This window comes from Marmota monax, unplaced genomic scaffold (genome assembly GCF_021218885.2).
Source record: "Marmota monax isolate L192 unplaced genomic scaffold, Marmota_monax_Labrador192_F-V1.1 WCK01_AAM20220418_F8-fsc00013, whole genome shotgun sequence".
In the NCBI taxonomy this organism is placed as follows: Eukaryota; Metazoa; Chordata; class Mammalia; order Rodentia; family Sciuridae; genus Marmota; species Marmota monax.
In genome coordinates, this window is record NW_026692202.1 from 2,078,173 (window position 1) to 2,105,341 (window position 27,169).

Consider the following 27,169-nt stretch of genomic DNA (forward strand, 5'->3'; position numbering starts at 1 on the left):
CTACTTATTTCTGGGCCTTTTCAAAAGTTGAGAGTCAGATTTGGTTCTTGTTTGTAATGGCAGAGATGCCTCCAGACAAAGACATTCCAGAGGGAATCAGTATCCTATGGCTTGCCATAGGAATACTATTCCCTTTTAATTTTACCGAAACTACTTGAAGTAGATTATGACTGTACTAGATTTTATTATGGTTCAGTGAATCTCCTCCCCTTGTCCCACCTCCATAGGAAGAGAACGCTCCCTTGCCCTCTTGAGGTTGAATTTGGCCTTATGTCTGGATTTGGCCAGTGAAAAGTGAGCAAATCTAGGCAAGTAGCATCTTTAAATGCATTTGCATGGTTGGTCTTGCCTTTTGCACTTCAGCTGCTGTCATGAGAAGAAGCTGCTATAGAGAACGAAGCTGCCAATCTTGAATGAGGAAGCCCTGGAGCCAAGCCCTGCAGAGCTAAGGCAACAGGCAATCCTATGAGCAAGGAATTAAGTTTGTGGTTACAAACTTTTGGTGTTGTTTGTTAGCCAGAAATATTAAAACTAAACTGGACTAATATATAAATGGACAGCCTCAGACCCATTACCCAATTTACCAAATCTTATCTTTGATCTCATAGGTGTGTCAGACTTTTTCCCTTATAAAGTAAACCATTACAGAAACATTTTATAATCCTCTTGGTATCCCTCATAAATCCCACCAATACCCAGTGGTAACCACTATCATGAGTTATCATTTATCTTAAATATTCATGCACATTTTAAATGTTGGCAATACATTCATATATCCATAAACATTATCTAGTATTATTCTGTGGATTGTAAAACCTAATATAAATGATGCCAAGCTGTATGCATCCTTTGCAGTTCACTTCTCCTCTCCCTTCAAGACCCATGAGGAAGCTGGGTGCAGTGGTGCAAGCCTATAATCCCAGTGGCTTGGGAGGCTGAGGCAGGAGGATCACGAGTTCAAAGCCAGCCTCAGCAACTTAGCAAGACCCTGTCTCTGAATAAAATATTTAAAAAATGGGATGTGGTGTGTGTGCTGGGGATGTGGCTCAGTGGTAAATTGTCCCTGAGTTCAACCCCTGGTACAAAAAAAAAAAAAAAAAAAAAAAAACTCCTGGTGAAGTGTGGGCTCTAGTCATGCCCTTTAGCTACACTGTCTATCTACTGTATCTATTGTCTGTTGATTGACATTTAATTGTTAAATATAAACAGAGTTGAAAGGGACATTCTTATATATACATATTTGAGTACCTCTCTGATTTTCTGTTTTTGGCGAGTGTGTGTGAGAGAGACTTGGGATCAAACCCAGGGCCTCATGCACCCTAGGCAAGTGCTCTACCACTGAGCTATCTCCTCGGCCCAACCTTGCTTTTCTCTGTGAAATCAGTAGAAAAGTGCATGACTGATGGAGCTTTCACACATACAGGTCTGCAAGGTCATTCTGTCCAAAGGCAGAGGGATAAGCAACCCTTGCTGGGGCTGCCACTCAGGAGCCCAGAGTGCCATGACCTTGGGCAGCTGGATTTCCACCACTGGCCTCTGGCAGTGGGACCAGTGTCCTGAGATTTGCTGGGAACATCTGGATGACTGTCTCTGGCTCCTTCCACATCTTACTTAACAGTGGAGATCTTCAAGCTTTATCTTTTTGATCATTCAATGATATCAAGTTCCTGGTCAGGACTGAAATGTTGGCAAGAAAGTTAGAAACAGAGGAGGGAATGAAGACCGTTAATCGGCCTCTTTCTTCCTCACACAGCAATTTTTCTAACAGATGCAATTACGTTTGAGAGCTGTAGAGAACGGAATCTTATGTTTTATTTCTTTATTCATCATTTTACAAATGGGATTCACTGTAAAAAGGAAATTGCCTTTGTGGTTCTGTTCCTTCGGCTCTGTGCTGCAGTGCTCTGAGCCTTGGTTTTAACAGCAGCTGTAGCTGCTGCCACCTCATATCTGGGGAGTGAGAACCCACCAGGGAGGGTGGTAAAGAAATCAGGCAGAGTTTGTTTAAATTCAATATATTTTTATTCTTTGTAAATACAATGAGTACAACCTTTTAACTTCACAAATCAGTTAATTCACTTTGTACAAGAAAAGTTTTACTCCTCCTATGATAGTCCAAGTGCTGAAATTTTCTTCTCAGTGCTAGTACCTAATAAATCAAAATGTGAAAAGTACAGCAGCTATTTAAAAATGTTTGTTTCTACATTTCCATAAGTATAGATTCATACCAAAGGAGCAGCTTATAGCATAGGATGATGTGGTGCATGTGTGTGTGTGCGCGCGCGCGTGCGTGTGTGCCTGTGTGTGTGTGTGTGTGTGCGCGAGCGCGGGCGGGCATTCAAGGCTTTACTAGAAACCAGAGTTTTCTGAAAGGCATTGAAGAGTCTCAGGCTGTTAGCAATGGATCAATAGGGAAACTGCTTGGTGCTCATCTCCTTGAAGTTCCTTCTGGCATTGTGTCCGCTTTTGTTTACCGTCTGCTGTGACTTGCTGAACCACGAGTGTGGACCCCATTGCCTTTGGTTTCAGCACGACCTTAAAGGGACAGCAATCTGCCTCACTCAATCACTCATCTCCACTTTATTTGGTTTTGCTGTTTTTACTCATCTTCCCTCGACTTGTGTTCTTTTTAGTAAAGCTCTTCTATCTTTGAGATGTCATCCAACCTGAAATCCTGGTGAGAATCTCATTTATGTCCACCAATTCCTTTGACAAGGTTGCCTGGCCTATGGTATTAAAAGAGAAGGAAAAGGAAAAGTTGGCGGGGGCGGGGGGGGGGAGGTGTGGAGAAGAAGACAAGGAAAAAAAAAGAAGAGAAAGGGGGAAAGGAGATAGAGGAAAAGCAAATCACACAGCATAAGCTAATTTTCACGTATTAACTCGGTTCTGAAGGCCACTTAATGATGTATTACAATAGAAGGGAAACTTTTGATAATACTCTTGATTTCAAACCTAACCATTCTTTTTAAAATAAATTCTCCAACATAACATAGTTCCGAAGGCTGCAGTACGATGTTATACACAGAACTATATTGGATCACCCAACTCTATGTGCTAATAAGGAAAGGAAAGTACGACTCGTCTTTCAGCTTTTGAAGCTTGGCCAGATCTTCCAGGTCAGAGGCAGAACAGCTCGGCCTGTGGCAGCCCCCAGTTTTCCCCTCCCAGGGCACAGCAGCTGCCACGCAGTCCTCTTGCACCCCCTTTCCTTCCTGGCTGCCCTGCCCTGGTGGAGGCAGCAGGTCTTAGCTACTGGAACTGTTGTGTGTCAGTTGGCATTTTTTTCCTGAAGGCTACACATTCCCAGGTTTCTGCTTCCTGAAGGGTTTGTTAGTTGAGGCTTGTTCTCCATGGGTAGAAGTTCATCTGATACTGTCCCATCCTGAAAAGTGGGTACTTTGAGAGCTTAGATATCACTGGATTTGTACATATCTGAAAGCAGTCTTGTAATTGGCACGTTGCCGATGGTTTTTTTGAAAAACACTTCTTCTATGGTTGATGGGCTGATAGAACGTAAAGCTGGCAAAAGCAACAGGAGTTTTCCAAAGCGGCAAGGCTGCGTGGGGTATCTGGAATATGAGAAGCCGTGAGAGCAATGTCAGAGCCCCTTTCAAATGGGAATTAACATCTTGAACCTGAACACACACCATTTCCAGTATAACTCCCTGATGTGGGCCTCTTAAATAACATCCTGCCCCTGCAGGAGAGCCCTGGACAGGTACTACTGTTCCTGTCTTGCAGGTGGACTACTTGAGACACGGAGAAGATTAACGACACGGCACAAATCACACGGTGACTCTCTCTGCATTAGCAAAGGGGTTGCATTTTGTTCAGAAAAAGAAGAGTCTTAAGAAACATAATACCAACTTTAAGCCAAATAACAAACTTAACTTTGCCACTGTAGAAAATGACTATGGCGCTGATGATAAAGACAGTAATAGAACTTTCGTTTTCTAGTCCTCAAGTCTCCTTCACAAGGCTACTTCCCTCAAATTAAATGGTTTCTTTTTCTAAGCAATTCTCCAAATTATTATTCAGGCATTATACTTAGTCACTCTCAGGAATAATTCCATCCTTATTACACTGCAAATTAAAGACTAAGTTCTGTTGGGTGGCAGTGCCACCCAACTTTCATGTCAATGAAATTGGCATATAATTAAATATGTGAGAAATTGCTTAACAATTTCCTCTCTTGATGTCCAACATACATCTGTACTCAGATGTGCAAGTTCAATTTCCTGCTGTCTTTAGATGCCTGTAAGCCACCTTCTCACTGCAGCCCCCATACCCCTACCAATAGCTTAAAATCAGATATCAATTCGCTCCACAAGGAGGGGTTCCTCCACTGAAACAAACCACCTAAAAAAACAAGCTGCAGGGCATGCTGTGTGACTAAGCCAAGTTCAACCCAGTCCACAAGGTGCTGGAAACAGAGATATCAAAATTCTTTTAAAGGAATTTGGTAGCTGTGTTTAATTGCCTGGTATTTCCACCCTGAAGATAGAGTCCAGGGGAGCAACTTTCATTCTTGTCTCTTAATAAATAAGAGTCTCTCTCTTCAACTGGATACGAGGCATATAATTCATTATGGGTCTCTGAGGACCTCATTTGGCTCTTACACTACCCAACTTCATGCATGACCACCATGGACAGGGGCCACCAGACCACATTTAAAAATGTGATAGGAAAATAATGAAGTTTATCTACATTAAAACAAAAGAAAACATAAAATACATCATTTTTTCTCCTTGCTGAATGTATCTGCCAGGGTTCTCCCATGTCTCATGTCTTTCTGTCACTTTGACCACTTTCTCTCATCAACAGTCCTTCTTCATGCAGAGGGTCTGAGGCAGAGGCTACTTAGACAAGCTGCACCTTGTCTGCAGCATCCACCCCATATGCCAACCATTGCCCATGGTAAGAAACCATTGTGGGAAATAATGATGCTCAGAAAGCATACATTTTTGGTGAATCCATAGATAATTAATTATTAACTTTCTATGAATAGTTTTCCACTTATTTACTCACCCACTTCCTTTATTCTCTATTTGGGAAAAGGCTGGTTGGCGTCAGTCAACAAGAATTAATTGTCTATTACATGTGGAGTAATGTACCACCCAGAAACAGTAACAATGTGTGAGAGAGACAAAATCTAACTGCTCAAAACTATTTTTTAGAACATTTATAGCTCTGACTTCATCCATTAGCACAAATAATAAGAAGTTTCTTTTCCCATTTTGAACGTTTTGTGTCTACCACAGAGTTCTGTATTTGAACTTCAGTTATAACATAGTTTTGTGAAATGCCATTTTCTAGCCTTTTCCTGATGTCCTAGATAGAGAAATAATTTACAGAGCTGTAACAATTAGCTCAATTTGCACATTAACTTTTTATTTCAATTTCAGATTTTATTTTCCTAGACAGGAAAGTGCTGGAGGAAAGAAGACTAACTGATTTGAAAGAGCTAAGGAATACATCATCATTTATGTCACATGTATGACCCTAGATATTAAGCTATAGCTGTAGCTGTTATCATGAAATAAGAACTCATGCTGAAGCAGAAGTAGTCCTCCTACAGATCATTTCCTTGAGGAGTGAAAAAGATGTAGTGGACTAGTTGTTTCTCTTATATAGAAAGAATGGAATTCTCCTGGACCACTCTGTGGGCAGCTTCTGGTGTGCCAGGCTCCCAGCCCTCCCCCTGGCACACTTCTCTGGCACCTCCCACAACACTGCCACCAGCTCACCGACTGGCTTGCTGCACCCCCTCTTCCCTGCTGAAATCCTTCCACCATTCAAGGACCAACTCACATCAGTCAGCTTTTCCAGATTTTCCTCACCCCCTTCCAATTGATCTCTCCAACTTCCCATTTTACTTTTCTCTCCTCTCTGGTGTGAACTGGAGTGACATCTCTGCCCACTGTACATAATGGAAAGGGGCATGTCTTTTGTCTTTCTGGCATCCCACGATGCCCACCTGGAGCCTTGTGCATGGCAAGTACTCAGCAAAGGCTTGACTGAACCAAAGGCTGAGCATCTCATTCTTAGTTTGGTGCTCTTAATATCCTATCAGCTCTAAATGTCAAACGTCAGACTTTAGTGGGAGAAAAGTGTGCAAATTATGTACTAGTCCATTTGTCTTTGTTTTGCTTTTTTCATTTTGTCATTTTGAACAAACATTGTTACTATAGATATGTTCTGAAATTCAACATGGATTTTAAATTTCAAACTATGGCACTTTACTTTGGAAAAACATATACACATACACTGTCTTTCAACATAGTTTCAATGATATTCCATGTGCAGGTAAACTTTTCTTCATTCAGCTTTCAAGAGAGGATTTATGATACTAAAAAGGAGATCCTAGCAGAAATGGTGTCACTCCAAACTGATAGAGCTGACTTGGGATTTCTCCGACCACTCATGTGAGGGAGGCACCGATGACCTCTACCTATTTCATGTAGTTATTCCCACCACAGTGTCTATGGCTGATGTTGAGATGATGGAGGCAGGCCTTCCCAGGTCCCTTTCAAGATCAGTCTAGAGAATAAACAAGAATAGCCAATTCTGTTCTATCTCATATCCACCACAGTCCTGTCTTAGGAAGCTAGAGAGGCTCCAATTGCTCTTGCATCCATTTTGCAACTGAAAATGGAATCAGAAAGTCTACACCTCTTGGTGGGCTTGCCCAGTGCTGTTGAAGAGTTTCTACAAATAGCTAGGGCAGCCTCTACCAGAGGGCCCTGGTTGGCCAGAAGTAACCTGTGGTTGCTAGTAGCCAAAATGACAGATACCCATCACTGAAGCCAAATAGCAGTTATGTTAGGGGTAAAGATGGCTTCTCTAGAAAGTTCTCTGGTCCTTCTACTGGGAGTGGCATCTAAGGAAAGGCATCTTACCTTTAATCAAGAATAATGTAACCATTATTTAATATACCAACCACAAAACTTTAGACTTGGCTTTTGATCCTTCCCATATCCATTCATGCAAACATGTTTAACTATCTTGGTTGGTCAACTTGTTCATCCAGGACAGTTGTAATGTTTCTCACAAAGCTTTCACTTTGATCACCTAATTTGATTTGCTCTTCTCACCCACCCTGAGAGATGGGTGAGGACATAAATTCTAACTAAATTAACTGGTAGGCAACAGGATAATTAGTCACAATGTTTAGATTGGCTTATTCCTGCCTGCTTGCACTTTCACAATGGAAGCAATTTTCTTAAGTACATGTTCAAGGCAAACAAGAGTCACCTGGTATGGATGTAGCTGTTGAGAGTTAGCTGAGCCTCATCTTGAAGAGCTGCAATGGCGGCAGCATTCCGGAAACTTCTCAGTTCAGAACCACTGTGTGTAGGAACTAGAAATGAAGACCAGGAAACTGTGATAGGCAACACAGAAAATATTGTGGGAATGCACTGCTCTGGAAATGGGTCCCCATCAGGAGAGCATGCGGGTCACCACAGCCATTGAAGATGGGGCCAGCGTAAGTAGATCAATTATCTTGAAAACATCACCTCTTTTTGTGAAGGTCAGTCTAGACTTTGAGGTGGCTGAATTAATGAGGCTGCAAAACTGGAGAAGAAGAGACAGGGATCTGGGTCTACTTACCAGCTTTGAAAGTGACAATGCATTTCAGACAGGCAAATTCAGTAGCGTCTAACCGGAGCTGTCTAAACCGAGCCACCACCTCTTGTAAAGCCTGTATTTCAGATATGATCTTGTTCAGCTTCTGGGAATCTGTGTTGTCACCATTCATGCCTAGAATAAAAATACGGGATAAATATTCTAATATGAAGGCATTTTCATGATTTAATATTGATTTTTGACAAAATCTTGCATATCAATATCTATTCAATTGTCACTCTAAGATATCTGATTCCATGTAAACTGGCTATATTGTATGAAAGTTAATATAAAATCTTCTCTTGGATGATAACAAACACAGTAATTTGCATTTAAATAACAATGCAAGCAGTCATGAATACAACAAAACAACATTATTTGCATTTAAATATAGATTTATAAATGACAGGTATACTCTATTGTTCAGCAGGAATTTGTTATTCTTTACATGTTGTTCTTTTTTCAGTAATGTATTTTTATGGTAATTTCTACAACAAAGTCATTAAATTGTGCAATTCTTACCAGATACAGCCAGTAGAGTGTTAGCATCAACCGGAATGGCCCATTGTGCTATTCCTAGAACAAACAGTTCTCTCCAAGCATCTTCCAAAAGCATCAGCTGTCATACAATAGATGTATAATATAATATAGTGTGTAATTTATAAATTTATAAACAATTTCAGTATGTAAATTTCCATTATTTTAAAAAGTGCTTTAAATGCCTGTCTTTGGTAATTTTTTTCCAAATAATCTAGCTTTCCCTTATTTCCCATATTTTCCTTTTTGAAAAGGTGCCTATAGATGTGCACATGCATTTGAGAGTCAGCCGTTCCAATTCCTCAAAGTTTGCTTCTCTCAGAAGAGGATTCACCCCTTTTGTCCTTATATCCACCCATTCCTGACCACCTAGAAACTTCTCCAGAGACCCAGGATCTAAGAAATATCACCAGTGCATGGCAGGTGGACTCCCCAGTACAGAAGGCTGTTATTGTCAGGAAGAGGATTCCTGACTAAGCTGACAAGTGTGGGTCCCCATCTTCCTGGAAGGTTGAGGGGGTTGGGTTGGTGAGAGGGGGGAGAGGGAGAGAGAGAAAGAGAGATCACTAATTCCCAAGAGGCATGTGGAAAATCAGGGTATAATTATGTTAATCGGGTTTTGCTGAGTTTACCTCATCTCACTGCCTGATTTTTCCTAGACTCATAAGTGGACAGCATCAAGGTGCTTGTCATTTTCATTCTAATAAAATGCGCTACTGAATATTTAAAATGAAAATCTGCCTCCTTTCCCAAATTAATATACTAGATTCCACTTCACTGCAGTTTGCTTAGGGCTAAGTGGCAGACAGTAAGTAAATTCTGTTTGGATTAAAGAGTCTACAAATACTTGTTTTGAGCAAAAAAAATATAGCCAATTTGCACACATACAAACACACACATACACACTAACAGAGCAAATGCGTAGAGCCAACCAGTAAACTTGGTCAAAGATAGGATCTAACAGGCTTGAAAAAAATCTCTAGTTTTGAAAGAAATCTCTCAAAACTCAGCCAATTCTGAATGATTAATATGAAAGAATTTCCTTTTAGGAGCTAAGAATCATGAAGGCTTGCTACCAAAATCACAAACAAATGGAAAGTTTGAATTTTCAAATGTGTTATTTTTAAGTTTTATCATATTAAGTACAGGAAATAATAATTGTAAAGTGCAAGGTAAACTGTATGTAATTATGGATATATTTCATGCTAGAAGATAAAATATTTTAACACATTGCCCAGTCTTTCTTTTGTTTTGTTTTTGGGATGCTAGGGATGGAACTCAGGGCCACTGAGCTACATCTCCAGCTCTGCCCAGTCTTTCTAAAGGAAACATATTTCATATTAAAGCTCACTATTATGCTTTAACTGGGTATAAAATGAAGAGTTAAATCTTTGCCTTTTAGAATTACTTACTAGAACTGGGGGCATAGCTTAGTGGTAGAGCAATAGCCTATAAGATGCCCTGGGTTCATCTCCAGCATGGAGAGGGAAAGAATAAAAAAAAACAAAAAAAACCCTATATATTAGCTTTCTGGGAAATTTGTCATTAATTTCTGTGAATGCATAGGTAATAGTCAACGGCTGTAAATGCCTCAATTTCTTTTCTTTCCCTTAAAGTTAGAAAAACGCTGGCAGGGGCCATTATTGATATTCCTAACAACAAAATTTCTGGGTTTTGGCACCATGCAATTTTTAGCTGCACATAATTTTCCTGCCTCTGAATGTCATTGTAACCACAGAATTATGCAAAATGCCTATTTGTTTACAAAATGCCTAAAAACACTTAAAGAATCACAAAAGATGCTAGCCTACAGGAGGTGTGCAATGTGCTCTTTAATTTCACATGCAGATGAATCAATAGTTAAAATCTTTAAAATCTCAATGGAAAATATAAAGCTGAGAATATGATATGATGAGACTAATTCCAAAAATCTCATGGGTGAATACTCTTACCACCTTCTATTTCTCACAGTTCCAATGTTCCCAAGAAAACACTATTTTTTTCCCAATGGTTTTAAAAAGCATTCACATTTTAAAATTTGAGGCTAAATTTGATGTTTCCATTAAACTAAAAAAGCGATAATGTTCTTATATGTGTTTTTCATAGATCAGATCCAGCTTTTCTGAAATAACATAATTGCATTTCTTACTAACAATTCCATAGGCAGATAACTTGAATTTTTAGAAAGATGATGGTAAAAATAAATGGTTTCTTCATTATGCCTAAAAATGCATGCCTACCTTGGTGATTTATCCAGGTACTGAGGTATTGTACCTTTTGATATGGTTGAGTACTATTGCTTCCTTCCCAACTCTCTTTCTTTTTTTTTTTAATATTTTTTAGTTGTAGTTGGATTAATGCCTTTATTTTATTTATTTTATGTGGTACTGAGGATCGAACCCAGCGCCTCGCTAGATGAGCACTCTACTGCTGAGCCACAACCCCAGTCCCCCAACCCCCTTTCTCACAAGACTTCTGTGTCCTGTTGATCATACCTGGTCTTGCAAAGACAGCGTGGAAAAAGCTGGCACACTCTTAGCCCACTTGATGCTCATAAAAAGAAGCCTGGCAGCTGATTCACACACTGACTCTGTGGCTACTTCATAGAGATACATTGGGGTACCATTCACTTCGTGGGGGTACTAGGAGGGAAAGAGAGACACCTGGACGTGAGGAAACAATAGCTTTGGAAGAAGTGCTACACTTTTGATTTTCTAAATAAAGCAGGGGAGGGGATGGAAAGAAATCTATAGGTTCCCCTTAAATGTACAGTTGCCATAGGTGGGTAAAAACCACACATCTGCATCTACAGAGTTTTGGAAATAATGCCTGTTGAGGAAGGCCCATTTCCACTCTTTGGGGGCTTTTCCCTTCCAGAGGGGTGTCTGACTTTTCTATCCCCTACAGGAAATTTTCCTTGGGCTGAGCCAAGTACCAGGCCTGTCTCCCAGTTTAAACAAGTGCGGCTTGCATTTGTGTAAATAAAAATAGATATGAAAAAAGTATAAATTAATAGGCATCCCAAACACAAATATGCATATGAGTATTTTTAGAAAGGATTAGTATATTATGGAAATATTTCAATTAGACATCTTAATCATTCACAGAGCATTCCCATTCATAACTGACAACATATTCATAACACTACTTTTCCAAGCTTATTATACACATCAAGGGTAAGAAAGCAATATTAAATATTGTGCGTGTGTATGTGCCCAGGTGTTTGGCTTCCCTGCAGTGTGGGGCTGCAGCTGGCCCTCCTCTAGGGAAAATCCTGGGCCCTTCTCCCTCTGGAATGGGAACCTTGGTGAGGTATTTGCTGGAGGCCTGGAAAATAGTCCCTAGGTGGCGCCTTCCCAGGTGGTTCAGGCTGTGACCCTGCAAGTAGGGGCTCAATCTTGATGTAAATCCTTGTGTCTCTTAAGGCAGTAAGGGGAGCAGTAACAGTGCGATCTACACATTTCTCTCTTGCACCACCGCTTTGGAGACCCACCACTTTGCCCAAGATAATAGATCCCAGAGATTCACAACTTGGGAGCCCTTACTCCAGATGAGCTGACTGCTTTTTTCTAAAACAAAAATCTGTTCTTCCGGCCTTTGGGAACACCTAAGGCTGCCCACCCCCCACCCCGGGGTTGGACAAGCTCCACTCCACCACCAATCACTGCTGGGGTTTCCAAAAGTTGAAAGTTTTTGGCCTTCACCCCAAACTTGCTGAAAGGGAATTTCTGGGTTATGGTCCTGGTAGTCCACATTTGTAGCCACTGTACACTACATTTGTAGGGCGACTCTACACTAAAGTTTGAGAATCTTTGGCTCAGAGGAGACAGAAGCCTAAAGGTGAGCACCCAGGAAGTCTTTTGTCTGAACTCATCACAATTTGGAAGAATTCAGTGAGCCTTACTTCACCATCTGCTAGGTTCGAGTCTCTTAGGGCCCAGCAAGACCACTAACCTTGGGTGTGGGCTGAGCCAGGCTCACGAGGGTCTGACGCTCTGGAGTGGCGGACACTGCGGCCAGCTCCAGGCTGTGCGGCTCCAGCTGTGTGACCGCGGTGAAGAAGGCGGGAGCTGGCAGAGCAGCGGACGGGAAGTGCGTGGCTGCCCCGTTCTCCTCCTTGTGTCCACGAAAGTAGAGGGCCACCTGTTTGCGAATGGTGGATGTCCGAGGACCCCTCTCGTGCTGCACAGCTACAGAGATGAACAGGCGGACAACACATTCAGGATCAGAGATGCCGCCCACTTGGCGGTTCTGTGCTCAGCGCCACCTTGCCTCCATCCCAATGTCACATTAGGGCTGGGAAGTCACCCGAGAGGCGCAGAGAGGGAGGGAGAGGGAATGTGAGCGCAGAAGGCGCTGTGTTAGCGTTTAACTCCTACATTGTATGGATTAGGAAGCTGAGGCCAAGAAGAGGAGCCTGTATCCCAAGGGCCACCATAATATTATGGCTTTAAGCAAAACTAAAAGTGTTCTCGTGGGTTCAGGGCTCATTCTCACCCAGGGGCTAGCAAGTTAACCACAGACTCTTGGGCAGGAGTAGCGAAGTGCCCTGCCCCCCCCAGCCCCCACGACGGGGATAGGGAGTGTCACTCACATCTAGGCACAAAGTCTCTGGACAGATATTTCCAGCTCCTCCCAAAAACAACTCCCCCGACCTCCAGACCCGCCCCCAAAGGAATAGCTTTGGCCTTCAAGGCCCCAAGAGAAAAGGACCCGAGCCCCGGGGACGCTGGGGGATGAGACATGGGAGAGCTCCTCTCCGAGTGCGCTGGAGGAAGGCAGGGGAGATGTGACAATTACCACCAACAGTTTAAACAAACAAATTAATTCAGGGCAATCTTCCGCCCGCCGAGCTTGACAACTTGTCAATACAGAAGTTCAACAGGTTGGACGCTCCCTCCTTCCTCCTGAGCAGCGGAGGAAGGAGCTTTCCCGGAGAGGCGCTGTGCCTCAGGCGGCTGCCACCCGCCCAGGCCTCCTCCACCCCAAGGCCCACTCGACACCCTGTCCCTAGACAGTATTCGGCCCTCCCGCCCAGAACCCCCGGTTCACCCCCGGGGTTGGAGGGCCCTCGCCAGGCCACGATGGGGGACTCAGCTCGGACTGCTCTGTATACCCAAGAAGCATCCTGAAGCCCAAGGGGAACTGGGTGTCGGAGGCACCCAAGGCGTCACCCCTTTTCTCGGTTTCCTGTAGAACCGAGAAAAGGCTCTGAAAAAGCCTTGACCCGCCTAATGGACCTACTGATTTTGGCATCTGTGAATTTGCAAAAAGGAGCTTGAATTTCCAGATTTCGTGCCTCAATTTCTTCTCCAACCCGCCACCATCTCAGCCACAATCTCCCCCCAAGGAGATTATCTAGATTGAGATTCTGGGGGAAGGAAAACAGTCTTGGGGATGGCAAAAAAAAAAAAAAAAGGCGAAAAGACTAGGACTCAGGCGGGAAACACCGTGTCTGGAGCTGCGTGAGTTCCCCCCAACGCTGACATTCTGAGGATGCTTTGGGGGGCCAAGTTTCGGATTTGGGCATGGGCCTTGTCCTGGGGAATTTAGTGGGGTGTGTGGGTGACTCATGAAAAGATGAAGCAGATACGACTGAAAGCCCAAGGCCAATTCCCAGCATCTGGAAAGAAGGGTTGTGTTCAGGAGATGATTTGCATGCATAGGAGTGCCATGTATTATGTGAATATATAATTTACTTACTACTCAATCAACATTAGAAGAATAAAGGGATGTACTGATTACCATCTTTGTTCATGTTGACTTCCAAACACTTCTTCAGCCGACACGCCCTGCACTGGTTCCTGTGTGTCTTGTCTACCGGGCAGCCTCCCTGGAACAGAGTGCAGGAGGTCAGCCGCCCCCGGGGGACTAGAAGCCCCCTCTAGTGCCAGGGCGAGAGGAAAGGCATAGGGACCTCGCCAGACCGCAGACCCCGGGGCAGCAACCGCAGGCTCTCGAAAAGAGACTTGGGCCAGGTAGCGAGCTAGGGCTCCCGGGCCTACTGCAAGTGGGTTAGCCCCTGATTCTTCGGATCGACAAGAAGGAAAAGTCCTCCTCTCAGCAGGTGAAGGGTCAGAAAGCCTGGTTTGCCAGATCCCGCAGGGCTGAAAGAAGCCCTCGAAGGGCAGTTTCGCCAGTAGCAGAATGGTTTGTAACGAAGAGACTTTTCAGGACCCAAGACAGCGACTTGGCCCTGAGCTTGGTATGAAGCAGTCTTGCGGGTCAAGATCCACCCTACATCCTCCTCCCTGTTAACTATTCTTTCTGCTTTCAGGTCTCCAGTCTACCTCTTTTGCCACTTTCTGGGTGAGCCCATTTATCTGACAGATAAATCTTTCCCGTTCATTCTTCACTGTTCTGTTATCTCACCTTTGCTTTTGTACTTGAGGCCATTCTTATAACCAGCTTGTTGAGACAGCTCTCAAGTCTTAAAAACTAGCCTCAGTTCAGATTAATGGAAACACAGGCATTCCCAGGGAGTGAGAGAAAAGCCAGAGTGCGTAGGATGGCAAGGCCTTCCTACAAAAGATGAGGGGATGAAAGGAAGAGCCCAAGGTCTGGGGAACATCTAGAAATGTCTACTGTGTAAATACACCCTCCTGTATAAGTACTTGGACTGTCTGACAAAAAGATAATAGGGACAGATAGTATTAGCATAAAAACTGACAAATGGGTAGTTGCCACTTTAGAAATATTTATCCCACACAAGTAAGACAATAAGTGTTTTACCTAGTGCAGTTTTCTGGGGAAAAAGTGTTGACCATAAAAAGAGGAAATTTACAGGTTAGGTTTCTTTCAGAATTTATTTAGTGTTAGGTGTAATTACTGAGGGAACATATGCATAGATACATAAGGAGGAATATGTACTTTTTATTTTTTATTTAATATTACTTTTGGTGGTGCTGAGGATCAAATCCAGGACTTTGAGTATGCTAGGCAAGCACTTTACCACTGAGCTACATCCACAGGCTGTGCATAGTTATTTTATTCACAGAAAATATCAAAGAAATTTGGTGCTTTCCTATATTTATATAAGTTGCCATCATTGCATTTGTTGTGGGAAGGAAGAAAATAAAATATATGTCTTTATATTTTGCTTCATATACTCTGAAATAGGAGCAAGTACATTTGCTCCTGAAATATCCCTTAGGGAAAATAACACACTTACACACTTGAATGTTTAGTTTTATATGATTATACTCCTCCAATTAAAAATATGTTGCTTTGGGCCAGGGGTCTAGCTCAGTGGTAGAGTGCATCCTTAGCATGCATGAAACCCTGGGTTCAATCTCCAGCACCAAAAACAAAGCTAAATAAAATAATATGTCTATTTGTTTAAAGTAAAGATGGAGACAGTTCATAAAAATGTCTAAATATCTTCATTGCTATTAATGACAAATTGAAATTTTATTTACCTAGTCTTAAAAGAGAGGAAAGAAAAAAATTAGTTTCTAAGAGTGTTCTTCAGGGCATTTTGGGCCAGTATAATAACTCAATGTAAAGAGATTTAAAGAACTTATTAAATACAATCAAAGGTTTGTCCCCAAATGATATCTTCCCAGTATTCTGATAAATATGCAAATGCAAATTAGAAACCTTTATTAGTACTTAAGTGTGTCTTCACATCAGATAAAATGTATATAGATATCTGAAGGCTGAGAGAAGAAGGAATGAGCGCCTCAGCTCAGCCTCTTTATTCTCTTCGCAAGAAAAGGAACACCAGGCCTGATGAGTCTATTATCCCTCCTGTATAAATACTTGGACTGAAATCAATATGTGTGGATGGCCACCTCCTTTTAAAATATCAAGCATAACATCTGAGGCTTCCCAATTCTGCATCTTGCACAAAAGTAAAAGATTATCAAAGTAGAAGCCTGTTCAAATCTGAAAACACACAGTAATCCCAGCCCTGTGGAGCTACTGGGATACAGTCCTATGTCTGTTTATAAGATGATGTGTCCATAAGGTGAAGCTAGAAACAGATACAGATCTCAATTAAACAGGTAACAGGGCTGAAGAGTTGAAAATGACATCCGAATGCAAATATGTTCATGTATTTGCTGCCAATTCAAAGCTATCAGAAATTGATATGAGCAGACATGCCTGCAGAAAAAGAAGTCAGAATAATTCACTAGCATCAGATGAGGTATGCATGTGCTCATGTGTATCATATACATTAATTAGTGAAAGCCTTGTGTCATTTTGGATACCAAAGGATGCCTCCTGACTAATGCCCTCTCAGGGATCTTCCCAGGAATGAAGGCAGAGACTCTGTACTGAGGGCCTGTATGTCTGGCTAAAGAGAGAGCAAAGTGTACTAACAGCAGGTTTGATCTCCTAGGTTGAAATAAGCTTATAACTGAGCTGTAAACTGAGTCAATCAGGAGTTTTAGCTCACGATGTCTGAAAGCTTTGGCTCATACTCAGTTCATACCCTGAATGCCCTGTCTCTTGGAGACTAAAACACAATTAGGCATATCTTCTAAGCAGAAAGGGTGGAAGGAGATATGGGAATTTGGGAAGGAGCCCAGTTACACCCTCTTTGGGTCTTCTTCCTCACCCTGCCCTTTTCTGACAAGGCCCTGCTAAAGTAACATGGGTGCTGAAGCCCCATCATCCACTTTCAGAACAGCTCTGCTTCTCCCTAGCTGAAAAGGGATGGTCCATCTCAGAGCACTGTCTCTGTCTTCCAAGTAGCTAAGGCTTAGTAGTGGTGACCTTGACTCATATGCCCATGTGCCTTTACTTCTGCCATCCCAGCCAGTGGTCAGTAGACTGAACCTGGGTGCTGCTAGAAATGGGGGTCAGGTAGGCAAGCAATTTAAGGTAGCCCTTTCTCCTGCTTGATTCTTGTGGTTTAGATTCTAAAGTTCCTTAGGTCTCCTGGGCAGGCTTGTAGCCACTAGGCAAGGGCCTTACCCAGTGTCAAAATCTGTCAGGGGATTAAAAAAAAAAAAAGTGTAGGAAGGCTATGAGATTTCAGACTTCCTCTTGAAAACTCATCTGTCTTCCCTCACCTTATCCGGCCTTTCCAGAGCCAAAGGGCCTCCCAGAGCTGGGGCAGGAAGGAGGGGAGAGGAAGGGAGAGGCCGGGGCCTGGCCTCTCCTCTGCAGCATGGAAACGCAGAGGAGGCCTTGGCACAAAAGAAGGGGAGGTATCAGAGAGGAGCCGGGCAGTGCAGCCCTGGCTAAGGTACCTGGTTTCCAGATTTGCAGACATATGTCCTATTCCTTCGGATACTCCTCTTGAAAAACCCCGAGCAGCCGTCGCAAGCGTAGACCCCGTAGTGTTTCCCCGAGCTGCGGTCACCACACACTTTGCAGGGGATATCTAAAATGCGGCCTGAAATGGCAGGGAAGACAGGGTGTGTGGGGCGGGGGGCGGGGGGAGCAGTAAGAGGCAAGAGGGAGAGGAGGGCGGAGAAGAGGGAGGAAAGGGGAGAGGGAGAGAGAGATGCTAAGCAATCTGACCTCTGAAGGGATTAGCATCGAAGCTGCGGTAAAAGCAAATAATGAAGTGATTTTATAGCCAAACTTTTTTTCCTTGAGCAAGTGTCAGTTTCCTACAATGAGCATTATTCATGCACCGCTACATGTATTTGGGTCTCCCCTAATCGCCGAGACCCATTTTGGAATAAAAGATTACAGCAGGCCCGGGCGGCAGCAGTGCCCGCCGCTGCCTTTCTGCTCCGCGGAAAGTTTGGCCGCCTCCCTCCTCAGCTCTTGCATTTAACAGACAAAGTTGTTAGTGAGCGCGCGAGGAGACAAACTTGAAATGTAAAAGGGAAAAGAAGAAAAACAAACACGGCTGGAACCAGGGATGGCAGCTGGAAGGCAATCGAGAGTTTTCTCTGAGCTCTGCCGGGCGGTTGTTATTATTAGGATTATTATTGTGATGCTAATACTCAGATTATTAATGATAATAAGGGTAGTGGTAATTGCCCAACTTTCTCTTTTTACCTATTAAGAAAATGCTTGGTGGAGCGCTTTTGAGAAACTATTATTATTTTTTAGGATAAAAAATTCTGCGTAAAGTAGCACGGGTCTAGGAAGAGAGAGGAGAGCGACATTAAGTTGTCCCACGATAGCGTGGGACAGCCATCTCTTCTACTCTCCAAGTTCTTTTACCCTAAAAGACCGGCCTCCTCTTATTTAGTCCTATGTGAGTCTTCCTCCGGGTCGTTCTGCCGCTGGCAGAGGCTGATTTTTTTTTTTTTAAGGTTCTAATTTCTCTAGGCTGTTTCCCCACCCCCACTGAACTCCTGCTCCAGAGAACTTTACTTGGAATCCCCCCTGAACCTGGGGTGGTCGCGGCCCCTGGGGGATTTAGGGAGAAGGCAATATGCAAAAATTCAGAAAGGGGGGAATTGTTTTCCTCTAAGGTTCAAGAGTCCAACAAGTGCCTGAATCCGTTTATTGGGATTTAGAAATCCTTCCTTCCGTAAAACAAAGGGAGTATTTTAAAAAGTGTTAACACTTTAATAAAATATTACTTAATAACAATTAACTTATTAACACTTGATTTTCCCGTCGCTATCCGTCCAAAGGCCTCCCGTCTGGGCCCGGGAGACCTCAGGCCTCTTGGAAACTCGACAGCTGCTCCCAGAGCACTTAGATTGGGGTCGGGAGAGGCCAGAGACCACTCTGCGAGGGGAACTAGGAAGGTGAGGACGCGGCCTGGGGAGGGACCGGGAGGCGTCCCAGGTGGAAACTCGCTTGGACTCCGAGGCGTCGGGTCGGGCTTGCACCCGGGGCTGGGGCCTCAGCTTCAGGTGGAGGGGGGAGAGAGGGGGACCGGGCTGTGAGGGGAGGTTGGTAACGACCAGGCTCAGCCCGGGTAATTACAACCCCGCCGCAGCACCTGCCTATAGAGCCACCAGTGACCCGTCAAAAAGAGTAGCATGGGAATTCGGACCGCGACAAAGGACGGTGGGGGGAGGCGCTCGGCGCTGCTGCCACCGCCTAGGCGCCCCCTCTCCCGCAGGGCGGGAGGGGAGGTTGTGCTAGGGGAGGGAGGGGCCGGAGAGAGCCCCTGGAGGCCACAGCGGGTCTTGTCCTCAACCCCCTCACGGAGTCTGTCACTGAGCCCGGAGGAATTCACGGCCGCCCAGGAGCCGGGCCAGCTCTGCTGCATCACTCTCACTCGGGAAGCTGAAAAATTGGTTTCCGTCTTTTGCCACCATCCTCCTCTGCATATCACACGCGCTCTGGTAGCGCTGGAGTCCGTGTTGGGGCCCAGCAATAAAGTCGCCCCAGCTATCCTCCTCTTCCCCTTGGCACTCTTGATGATGCCAAGATGAGTGTGTGGGAGGAGCAGTGACGGGGTCTTCCCCGCTTCCCATCCAGACGGGAGGCCAAGGACACACTTCCCTGGAGAATCCGATGGGGGTGAAGGGATTGGTGACCCTTCTCTGGCTCCCTGGGCCCGGACTCCCGGTTGGTGGCTACTTGGGCCGCCACCGCTGCAGGCCGGCCTTGCCTTGGGGGCAGACCTCGGGGCCGAGGCTCCTGGGGCAGATTAGAGACAGGAAAATGGGCTGGGGGGGGGGGGGCCCAGGAGGGAGGGACGCGAAAATTCCTGGGCATAGCGGGTCTGTGCCTCAGATTCCGCCACCCAGCCACGTTAGGGTGAGTTGGGGTCACGAGACACACTGGTTGACCCTGTTGCAAAGCTCCTCTCATTTAGCAAGCCGAGCGAGCTCCGACCTGAGGCGAGCCGGAGTTTCCTCAGGCTGGAAAACCGTTCTTAACTTCCCTCGCCAGGGGGTCCCCTCGGGGCTTTTTGTGTGTCATAATTGCCTAAAGATATATGGCAGCTTCGATTACTGTAATTACCATCAGAGGCTGTTGAAAGAAGTTAGTCTGGGCTGCAGGGGTGACTGGCCAGGGTCTTGTTACCACCCAGGCCGGGCTCCGGGTGACATCGCTCTGCCCTCCAACTGCGCGAAGCCGAGCGAGGCGGGAGATGAAGACCTCCGCAGTCCAGCCCGGTCCTGACCCGGCCTGCTGCGCGCCGACCCCCTCGCAGCCCACGGCTGGAGGGCCGCAGGTTTCGGGCAGGCTGCAGCCACAGGTCTGAAGAGCGCCTGGGCGCAGCAGCGCTGGAGGCAGGGGCTGCTGTCCTGCCGGCCTAAGCAACCTCAGCAGCGGCGTCCAATTTGAGCCGGGCTTAAGGCTTCCAAGGTCGAATGCAGGCTTGGCAAGTTGGGAAGCTCTCAAGTTTCACTAATGTGCCCACTCTGCCTTCTCCCACCCCCAAATCCTGAGGGTCCGCCTGTAGTCCAGTCCACAGAGAGGGCTTGCCCACTTCCTGGCCACTGAGCCCTCACCTTTCAAGCCCCCAGTTATCTCCGCACCCCAAGAGGGCAAAAGAGCTCGAGGTTTCTTACTTCCAGGGCGGGAACCGAGGGCCTGTCCCAGGGCGAAGGAGCCAGGAGGCCTGCCCAGGCCCGAGAGCTTCGTTTTTTGAAACAGACTTAGAATGCCCCAGGAAAGGCCTCCTTCTGCGCCTCCAGTGAAGGGCAGGCACTCCGGGAACTGGGGCAGCAAAAAGGGAGCCCGCCTCACCTCCCGGAGATTCTAACAGTGACGGCAAGGGTAGGCCCGAGGGACCTGCCAGTCCTGCGCAAGGGTCGACTGTGTGTTCCGGTCGCGGCTAAGATCCCTTCTCTTCTCTCTGCTCTAGCCCGAAATATTCCTCCTTTTCTCTTTTTGTTCACGCTCACTTTGCTCTAATTTTTTTAAACGGCATTACCCTAATCAAAACAAGTGAACAAAATAAAAACACCACCTACTTCTTGCGGGGGTGGAAGGTAGGGGCGGGAATTGCATCCCTCCTAAGTGGAACTTCATTATCAGTCCTCACAAGTATCTTGGACTCTCCCAACTTTCAAAGACTCTGGACAATGAGGGCGAGTGAGGGGGGAGGGGGCGGGAAGGACGCACTGAGCGTCAAAAATGTTATAGGCGAAAACCACACCGGCTGCGGGAGAACTCCGGGATGTGAGGGCTGTGGCAGCCACAGTCCTGTACACTGGAACCCGCAGCCGCCTACCCGGAGAAGGCGGGAACTGAAAAACCTGGGGGGAGATCCGAGCCCCGCGGCCTCGCTTTCCCAACGCCGGCGCAGGCCTGCACATTCTCGGGTTCCGCTGGGACTGCATACACAAATGTCCTCACGCTCACAAGTAGCCCTGCAGTCCCGCAGTGGGGTGGGTAGAGGTCAGCTACGGGTTGGCAGTGGGTGAGAGTGGCAGCGGCTAAGGAAGTTTGAGGAAGGAGAGAGCGCGCGGAGGGAGCAGGCCGCGTACTCCTGCCTCTACTGAGCTTCGGCTCGAAAAGTCCTTGGGATTAGGGATTTGGTTCTCTCTTTGCTAGAGTGGTTCGCCATACTTTAAATTCCCCAGTTATGACCTACGCGGATTTAGGATTAAAGAAAATGTGACTTTTAAATTGTTTCTGCTTCCCAGTTTTGCAGGATTATTTGAAATAGCTAGAAAAGGGGTGCAAAGCATTCCATTCAAAATCCGCTTTGCAGAGAGTTGCTTTTGCGCGCTGGAGCTCCGAGTTTTGAGCGAATGTGTTATTGTGCTGCCGCCTGGAGCTGCGGCCCAGTTCCCGCCCCCGTCGCACCCCTCCCATCCCCAGCACCTGGCGGCTAAATGGAAACAACTCGCTGGACTGGTGGGCTGAGTGGGTCGCAACCTTCCCACCACACCAGAGAAAGGGGGAGTCTAGCAATCCAGAAGCAACGAAATTGCTCTCCACTCTCCACGAAACCATCCGACTCACGGTCTACGAGGACCTGGGCCAAAGGGCACTCGCCCGCTGACATCCCTCTCCGGGGCTCAGGAGCCGCAGCGCACCGAACAGGATCTCCCCGGCCTCCCGCCAGCCCGCCCCAGGCTGCGCGCCTGGGCCCCACCGCGGCGGGGAGAGGTACCCACTTGTTGATCCTGCCGGCTTGCTCATGCTGGCGGTCCCGGGGCGGAGCGGTTGGTGGGCACTGCCGGAGTCCCGGCCGGCAGCGCCCGCCTCGCTGCCGGGCGCCGCAGCTCGCCAGCCGCCCTCCAGCCTGCAAAGCTTCGGGGCCCGACAGGTGGGTATCGGTCGCGCGCGGCGCTGCTCTCCCGGTGCTCAGAATTCGTTCCACAGTGGAAATTTAAGCATCCTTAAGTTTCTTCCCGCCTCTTGCAAAACTGCGGCTGCTGGGATTGCTGCTTAAGATGGACATACACATGGACAGACAGATGGAGAGATGGACAGGAAGGCTGAAGAAGGGAGGACAGTACGAGAAGGGTATTGAAAGACAGATGGAGACACGAAAAATGGTCTGCCTATGGAACAAAAAGGGTAAAATCCCTCTCTTTCCCCATTCCTGTCACTCAGTCTTCAACCTCTCCCTCTACATAGGCATGCAGAGTGTGCAGATCTCTACAGACCGCTGGTCTTCTAAAGAAAGATGGAAAAACACAACCGCAGGCTCAGAGGCAGATGGGCTCCGTGCTGCCGGAACCCGAGAGCCGAGTGGGAAAACTAGATTGCTGGGAAATCTTCCGAGGGAAGAAACGGCCAGGTCCGGGTTTCCGGGGAGAGCCGCGCACGCAGCGGCAAAGGGTCCCCGAAGTTCATTACCCCGTGACTTTGTGCCTGTCGCTGCGGGCTGGGTCCTCTGAAATATCTCCAGAAGCGCTCTGACAGGCAGCCGCGGGGAGGGGAATAGGGCGTCCCTGGCCCACTTAGCTTTTCCCCCAACTCCTGGCGGGGTCTGACGTCAGCCATGTGCGGGGAGGAGATGGGAAGAGGGAGGGGGTTAAATGCTAATGATATTAATGAACCTCCAAGCGGCTCCCAAAGAAAATGCAGGCGCTCTCGGAGCTGACGAGTTAGAGTGTGAATATGGGAGTGAGGCTCTGTGCGTGCGTGATGGTGAGGACGGTGCTGCTCTTGTAATAAAAATGAATTATTATATTTCATGGTAAGGGAGAAGGGGAGGGGTGATGGGGCTTTCTCAAAACGCTTTCCCCCCTCTCTCCAGAGTGCCAGACAGATAAATTCGTGGAAGAAATGGGGTGGCTGTGTTTGTGTGTGATTGTGCACGCTGGACATAGCCACATGAGTTGGTTCATTCTTGGTCCCGTGCCTCTTCTGTTGGGTAAAAGTTGGATCTGGCCCGAGGTGAGTAATGTATTCATTTTGCAACTCTCTATGAAAAGTCAGAGCTGAGGATGCTGTGTGCGGTCATGGGGCCTGGGACGGGTTCTTGCGGAGGCACCGCGTTCCTTCGACCTTCCGCGTGGTGGGTTTGGGCACTTGATGTGTGGGGAGGGCAACGCCAGTTTCTCCCAAGCAAAACCGGCCCATCCGGAACTGAAGGAAACTCCGGTGACTCCGTTATGCACATTGGAGAGGCTGGAAAGCAGAGCTTTCCCTCCCGCAGCTTGTCCCCAGCGGGCGTCGCTGGCTCCCTCTCTCCAGGCTCAGAGATTCTGGAGAGGTCCCCCACTCCTGCCCCATCCCACTAGCCTTCCCGCGATTTCTGAGCTCTGGCGTCCTGGTCCTTGCACAGCGCTGGGAGAGCGCACGCCAAGAGAGCGGTGATCTCCGATCACTAAGAGATTAATTCTCTTTAAGCTCTTTGGGCAGCTTGAACTTGTTGAACAAGAGCTTGCTAGCCTCTCCTCAGGGCGTGGGCCTGGCCAGGGGTCAGGGGTCATGCCTCCGGCCCTTTGCACGGTGTTCTGGGGTGAAGGAGAGGTGGCCAGCGCTAAGTAATTCCTACCTCCCGCCCCCAGTCCCCGGCCTCCACTTTCTCCGGACTCGGTGTCAACTTGAATCTCCAAATAGAATTTGTGCATGGAAGTGAGTGCTTGAGTTCCCCGAGCCCACGGAAAACGCAGCAGATCGACCCCCCACCAGCGTCCCAGGGGGCGCAGGCTGTTAATTCGGGTTGGCGGCCTCAACACGTGACCTCAACTTTCCACAGCTATCTCGCTGTGGCCTGAAGCCCCAGGCGGCGCACACCACGCACACCGGATCCCGCGTCCTCCTCACAATGCAGCCAGCAGGGCGCGGGGGCCCGGGCGACCCGGAAAGAACAAGAGGTGGATGACTATTTCCTAAGTCATCCTCGGTCTTTCGAATTGGGACGAGATTAGAGCATTGCGGGACAAAGCCATAGCCTAAGAGATTTTTTAGGTAACAAGCCGAGAAATCAACATTTTTTCTTTTTTTACGGTCAAGTTGGGCAGACGCGTGCGCATCGAGCCCTGTGTGCGACTAGGCAAGCTCGAACTCCGCGCCCAGGGAGCAAAAGGATTTCCGGTAAGGGTTTGAGAAACAATTAAGATGCCAGGCTCTGTTTTGGATCCTCAGGTTCTGGTTCCCGCCAGAAATCCACTTGCTGCTGCTGCCGCCACCACTACCACGATCAGGATGCGGAGGCGGAAGGGGGCGCTTGGTTAAGGACAAAGAACTTCAAGAGTCAAACTAATTTGTCTCGGGCAAAGATGAGGGCAGGGGTGGGAGACTAGACCCGGGCCTGTCTCTAGGGGAAAGTTTAAGTGTGTGTAGCCAGGAGGAGAACTAGGAGCTGCTTTGTGAGTGCGGGGGCTCAGAAATAGGACAATAATGGCTTTCCTGGGCTCCAAATCACCTCTCTCCCTATTCCCCCTCCCCACATCCCCACTGCTGGCTCATTTGCAAGCACCAGCGCTTCTGAAAAATACTCCTGAGACGCACCAAATTGTCACAAAATCAAAATCGGAATGTTCTTTCTTTCTCCTGACACCAGTTTCTAATCAAGCCGGGTGTCAAGATGTCCACTGAACACGCATTTGTGTGCGCGCGCGCCTACACACACACACACACACACACACACACACACAATCTATCCCTGGCAAAAGGCACAAACGGGCACACACACCCGCAGCATATGCGTCCTGTGTTCTGAGCGCCCGGCTGTAATTATCCGGGCGCTTTGCATAATTCACAATGCAGTTCTGAAATCATCATGATGACTTTCTGGCATGATTGGTTCGATGGTAACGGCGGCAACAAGCTCCAAGGGTAGGCGGGAGGGGCTGGGACCCACTGGCCCACCAGGTCCCAGAAAAGCATGGAGCCTAAGTGTCCATCAATCTCTGCTCACAACAAGATGCTGCAGGCCACGGGAACCTTGGCTCAAAGCTGTGGAAAAGTGAGAGCTCTCTTGGGTGCAGGTCAGAGAAGAAAGCCTCTGAGGGGCAAAGACTGTGTCTTTTAATTTTCCTGTGCATGGTCCCAGCACACTGCTTGACTCACAGTAGGTGCTACGTAAATGTTGGGTGAAGGAAGTCAATCAGTCAGTGGCAGATTTCGCTAGAGGCCACTAGAGGCCCAGCAAGGTTAACCACAGGAAGCCAGATGAGAAATCAGGCCCTGTTCCAACCTGCTGTGAACTTTGGGCAAATGACTAGACCTCTCTTAGCTGTACATAGTTATTTTTAAGGAACTCTGAGTCTGTTCAGCTTTATGTTTCAAAGATTTTTCCTGTGAGACCACTAAGGGAAATGATTAGTAAGTGGCAAGTGCCACCTATCTCAGAGATACCTTTTAAGGGAAATAAGACTTTAAGTTCCACCGGAAGGGAAAACCACAGCCCAGAGGTTCTGGAACCCTTCTGACCAGTTCTAAACATAGTTTCTCACTTCCCCTGTAGTCTCTTGTGAGTATGAATCTCTCAAACAAAATAAACACCAAAAACATAGGGAAGGCATCTTTTATTAAAGGGTATTTTTATTTAGTCCAGAAAATGAGAAATAAGACCAACAGCTGGCTCTGGGGACTCAGGAGGCTGAGGCGGGATGATCCAAAGTTTGAGGCTAGCCTCAGAAATTTAGTGAGACTATGTCTTGAAATAAAAAGAAATATAAAAGGGCTAGAGATGCAGCTCAGAGGTAGAGCACCCTTGGGTTCGATCCTCAATATGGAGTAAAGGAGGAGAGAAAGAAAGAAAGAAAGAAAGAAAGAAAGAAAGAAAGAAAGAAAGAAAGAAGGGAGGGAGGGAGGGAGGGAGGGAGGGAGGGAGGGAGGGAGGGAGGGAGGAGGGAGAGAGAGAAGGACCATGGTATCAAGGGGCATTTTCTGTCCATCCATCAACCCACCGCATTCATCAAGGGCTTGTGCACCCACTATGTGCCAGTTCCTGTGGATATAGAATAATGACATGGCCCCCTTTTCAAGGAGTCTACATCAGGGCAGGGGAGAAGATACATTAAAGTGTTTTGTGTTTTAGATTGGGGTAAAACACAGGAAACTCTAGAAAAATATGCAAGGCCTTCTAAACCAGTATGCAGTGGGGTGGGCTGTCAGGGGCTCTGTGGAAAACTTCCTGTTTTCTGAAAACTGTCTTGTGATATATAGTTCACTCTTCTGCTAAGGTCTCTTCCAGTCTAAAAAGGGAGGTAGAGGACTGTTACAAAGGTTGTGTTGAGAGAGATGGTAGAAAGCACCCTTCCAATCACCAGACCTCTGGGTTTGATTGCTAGTTCTGCCACTCATTGGCTACTCCAAAAATTAAAAAAAAAATACTATTTTATCCATTTACCATACCCCCTTCCTAAATCAAAAGACAAGGGAGAAAGGAAAGGCTTTCCCATCAATGAGCAGATCTTAGACCATTCTGCCTCCAGAAGACCCATTCCTTTAAAATGCTCTTCATCTTTATCTACAAAGAGTAAGAAATAGACCCAGGAAACTGGGAAAGCCTACTTGCTGAACTTGGCTGAGTTTTAATGTTCAGCCTCCAAAAGACACTCTGACACAAGTTTTTATTTGTTTGATTGTGTACACAAAAGAGAAAGTTCATGTTCACTGGCTTCCAAGTAATTCAACCTATGGTGTTGCTTGACTAATGGTTGGTGAGTGAGAGATGGGTCTTGGAGCAGAGTGTGTAGCATATGTGTGTGCTCAGTAAGGGCTTGCTAAGTAACAGAATGAAAGAAAAAAAGTATTGCCAGCTTGC

General features: G+C 46.7%; 1 protein-coding gene across 1 annotated transcript; it reads right to left on the bottom strand.

The window, feature by feature from the left end:
• Positions 1–2,029: 2,029 nt before the first annotated feature.
• On the bottom strand, positions 2,030–22,218 carry Nr2e1 (nuclear receptor subfamily 2 group E member 1). Its single transcript, XM_046432576.2, has 9 exons — positions 22,113–22,218; positions 17,364–17,509; positions 13,909–13,996; positions 12,118–12,353; positions 10,659–10,805; positions 8,149–8,245; positions 7,612–7,761; positions 7,255–7,360; positions 2,030–3,569 (listed from the first exon to the last, which is right to left on the bottom strand). Exons 1-9 carry the CDS (start codon positions 22,135–22,137, stop codon positions 3,407–3,409), a joined length of 1,158 nt encoding a protein of 385 aa, XP_046288532.1. The 5' UTR covers positions 22,138–22,218; the 3' UTR covers positions 2,030–3,406.
• Positions 22,219–27,169: the final 4,951 nt, after the last annotated feature.

Excerpts from the sequence above, each read along its gene's own strand:
- Nr2e1 (XM_046432576.2), bottom strand. The coding sequence starts at position 22,137 with ATGAGCAAGCCGGCAGGATCAACAA. Across the intron at positions 10,806-12,117 it reads TGGCTCAGCCCACACCCAAG|TACCCCCACGAAGTGAATGG; the intron begins GTTAGTGGTCTT and ends TTTCCCTCCTAG. Across the intron at positions 7,361-7,611 it reads CATTGTCACTTTCAAAGCTG|TTCCTACACACAGTGGTTCT; the intron begins GTAAGTAGACCC and ends CTTCATTTCTAG.